The 3,668-nt window shown below is 49.8% G+C and overlaps 1 protein-coding gene across 1 annotated transcript; it reads right to left on the reverse strand.

Annotated features, from left to right (window-relative positions):
* Positions 1-1,508: 1,508 nt before the first annotated feature.
* LOC100948992 (galactoside 2-alpha-L-fucosyltransferase 2-like) lies at positions 1,509-2,600 on the reverse strand. The gene has a single exon (XM_003801558.1). It carries the CDS (start codon positions 2,598-2,600, stop codon positions 1,509-1,511), a length of 1,092 nt encoding a protein of 363 aa, XP_003801606.1.
* Between the last annotated feature and the right edge of the window lie 1,068 nt (positions 2,601-3,668).

Here is a 3,668-nt window from a genome sequence, read left to right on the forward strand (position 1 = left end):
ACACAAACTTTATGTACACCCTGTATAACAAATTGCTACAAGTCTACAACTAAATCTAAGAATATAGTAGCTCAACACTTAAGGATAAATTAATTTTGTACCCTTGCCTTTCATATTTTGGTTTTTAATCTTATGTTGCCTAGGTTTTTAAAGGGCTGCTGATTGCTGTCCACCTTCAGCCCTGACTGGCCTAGGACATTTAATTGGGCTCTGAGCCCTTTTTGGCTCCTAAGTCCCCTTGGCCCCAAGGGTCCCATCAAAAGCTTGGATGGGCCTAGGATCGGCAGCCATACCACCCTGGCAATAAGGGACAAAATAAAAATTTGGCCAGGGATGCTGACTCTGCCAGATCTTCGCCAAAGGAATAAATTATGAACGAAAATAAAATCTTGAGTCCCCCAGCCAACTGAACAGATATACATGGTGGCGGGCATCTGTAGTCTCAGCTCCTTGGGAGGCTTGAGTGGGAGAATCACTTGAGCCCAGGAGTTCAAGGCTATAGTGAGCTATGACTGCCACAGCACTCCAGCCTAGGCAACAGAGCAAGATCCTGTTTCTAAGAATTAAAAAACTTAGAACAATAAAAATATGTTAACAACATTTTAAAAAATAATAAATAAAAATTCTGGTATCTCCGTAGTTTAAAATACACTGAACCCAGGAACACCAGCACTGCAATCACTTAATCCATGTGTTTGGGATTTCTCAGAGTACCATTAGGTCCTAGGGGCTTAGGCAGTGGCAGAGTGTGAGGTGTCTCTGTCAATCCCTATCCACACAGGCTGCTGACTGACATGGCTGTGATCCATTCTCCTGGCCCCTTGGGGTCAGGCTGCTGTTTCCATGACACCTGTGCTCTGGCTGTATTTGCAGCCACAGGCTGAGGCCTGCTGTTGCATCCTGCTGTCAAGGTTAGCATTGTCATACCCCAGGGTGCTGCCTGCATCTAAGGCCCTTTCCCTGTCTGTTGCAGAAGACTCCCCTCCTCACCAAGAGCATCCTCTTGAGATGCAGCCTCTCAAATCCTCTTTTCCCCCAAAATCCAAAGCCTGAATTCCTAGCTGCTCCAAAAACCTAGTTCCCCTTTATTTCAGGGAAGGAATGGCTTCCTCGCCAAACCCTCCCAAAAGATGAGTGCAAAATACCTGGACTATAATACCTGGTGCTGCAAGGAGGGAGAGGGCTGAAACACACCTCCCTCCAATGTAAACAGCACGCCATACGCATGTGGCTGCCAGTGCCTCCCCTGTGTTTCCTGAGCACCAGCTCTAAGTGAATTAATGAAGTTCTCATGAGTTGCTGCTGAGGTAAGTTCTGTAGTATGTTCAGTTTGCAGTCAGCACACTAAGGCACAGAGAGGTTAAGTCACTTGCCCCACATCCCTCAGCTTATGCTATGGTGTGGATCAGCCTGGATTCAAACTGCACGCAGATCCTGAGTCAGCACCCTGCCCTGACACGTGTTGCCTCTTCACAAGCTCCAAGGATGAGGGACAGATATGCACAGGGCTAGTGGCCACTTTGTAGGGCCTGTTTAAGGTCGGCAGCAATGCCCACCCACTGTGGCAGGAAGGTCGCTTGCGGCTTGAAGACCATGTGGAAGGGGGAGTTGGGCAGGGTGAAGTTAGCTAGGTAGATGGTGTTCCCGCCTGCCAGGTAGGCAGCCCAGATCCCAAAGGTGCCCACAGTGATGATGCTATGGTTACACTGCATGAGCAGCGCGAAGTCTTTGGCCGGTGAGCCTTGAAGGCCATTGCCCGCGAATACCACATCCCCAAGGGAGCTACTGATGCTCTCCCGGCACCAGGCCATGTCATCACTGGTGACCACAAAGACCGGGGTGCGGTAGCGGGCCCGGAACCAGTCCATGGCCTGCTGCAGGTAGGCCTGGTCAGCCAGCACACCCTTCCACACCTGTGGCATGACACGGACATAGTCCCCCCTGCGCACATGGACCCCCACGAAGGTTGCCTGCCAGGCCCATTTGGTCTGCAGGGCCCGGAGGAATGTCTGGGCCTCCTCACGCACATGGTCATGCAGGGTGAACTCCTGGAGGATCTCATGGCGCAGGTGGTGGTAGAAGGTCCAGGAGCAGGGGTAGCCTGTGAGGCGCACGTAGTCACCCTGGATGTGGCGGTACTGCTCCTCCATCCAGTCGTTCAGGTGGTAGTTCTGCCACGAGATGCTGCGGGCCATGGCTCCATGTAGCACAGGGAGGGTGATTCTGAAGATGGGGGCCAGCGTGCTGTGCATCTGGGGCAGGATGAAGGCGGGCCGCCCGTTCATCTTAGCCAGGGCGTACAACGTGGCGTACTGGCCCATCTGATTCCCCAGGCGGCCTTTGGAGTTAATGGTGAACAGCCCCTCCTGGGCAAGGTGTGTGGGGGCCAGGACCACGCGGGCCGAGTATGCCCAGGGCATGGGCACTAGAGCCAAGCGCTGGTGGCAGTGGAAGATGACAGACACTATGAAGATGACAAAGAGGAAGTAGACAGTAGAGAGAGGAGGGCAGGTGGCCCAGAATCCCTTGATGGCTGCAGGAATGAAAGAGAGGATACAGTCAGTAGAGGTAGCTAGGGGGATATGAGTGTCTTCACTCATCTCCCCAAATCCATTCACTCACTTGCTCAATCCAACCAAATCTGCCTCGTGAATGCCACAGTGGCAACCCAGACCCTGGGAGCTTTCCGCCTGAGTCTGAGTCTCAGCTCCACTTCTTGATAGTGCTGTGTGACTTTAGTCAAGTTACTAAATCTCTCTGAATATTAGTTTCCTCACTGTTTAAATGGGGGTCATTGGGTGGAACCATTTTAAAGTGCCAAAATTCAATCATATTTGGCCTATATTTGCACCTATTTCTACGCTTCAGCCTAACATAACTGCCTCCTGAGCTTGTATGAATTATAGTGATAATTCTCTAATGTTCTTTGAATAATGTCTAGCACACAGGAATAGCTCTTTAAGTGCTGTAAAAAAAAAATACTTTCAGAGTGCTTCTGACACGCCAGAGGCAGGAAGCCAGAGAACAAAGAGACAAGAGTCCTCCTGCTCGCACCAGAGAAGTGGGTGCCTCATGGAGGTGATAGGCACAGACCCAGAGGCCAGACCTGATGGCTGGGCAACCTTGGGCATGTTACTTAACTCCTTGTTTCCTTGAGGTTAGCACAGTGCCTGCAATGTTAAGTGCTAGGCGTTTCCTGTCACTATTAGTGGGCAAGGCAGATTCAGGCTGACCACAGACTCTGGACTCTCTTTCCCTTGAATCTGGGTGGAACTGTGATGGCCTGAACAATCCAATACAGAGAAAATGACTCTGTGCTTGTTTCTGGCCCCAGGACTTAAGGGACTGGCAGTTCCCACTTCCTGCTTGGGAACACTCTTTCTTCACTAACACATCAAGCTGTATAGTTTTAGCTTTTGCATATAAGTCTGTGATGAGCCCATTTTGGAGGGTCAATTTATCGAGATATAATTCATAAACTCTACTATTCACCCACTAAAAATATGCAGTTTAATGGCTTTTCATATATTCACAGAGCTGTGTGATCATTACCCCAAAAAGAAACCTTTCACCCTTTACCCATTTTCCCTGCAGTCTTCCCAGCCAGTCCATTTTCTGTCTCTATGGATTTACCTATTCTGGATATTTCTTTCTTTCTTTCTTTCTTT

This window comes from Otolemur garnettii, unplaced genomic scaffold (assembly GCF_000181295.1).
Source record: "Otolemur garnettii isolate 467f Iridium unplaced genomic scaffold, OtoGar3 scaffold00211, whole genome shotgun sequence".
NCBI lineage: Eukaryota > Metazoa > Chordata > Mammalia > Primates > Galagidae > Otolemur > Otolemur garnettii.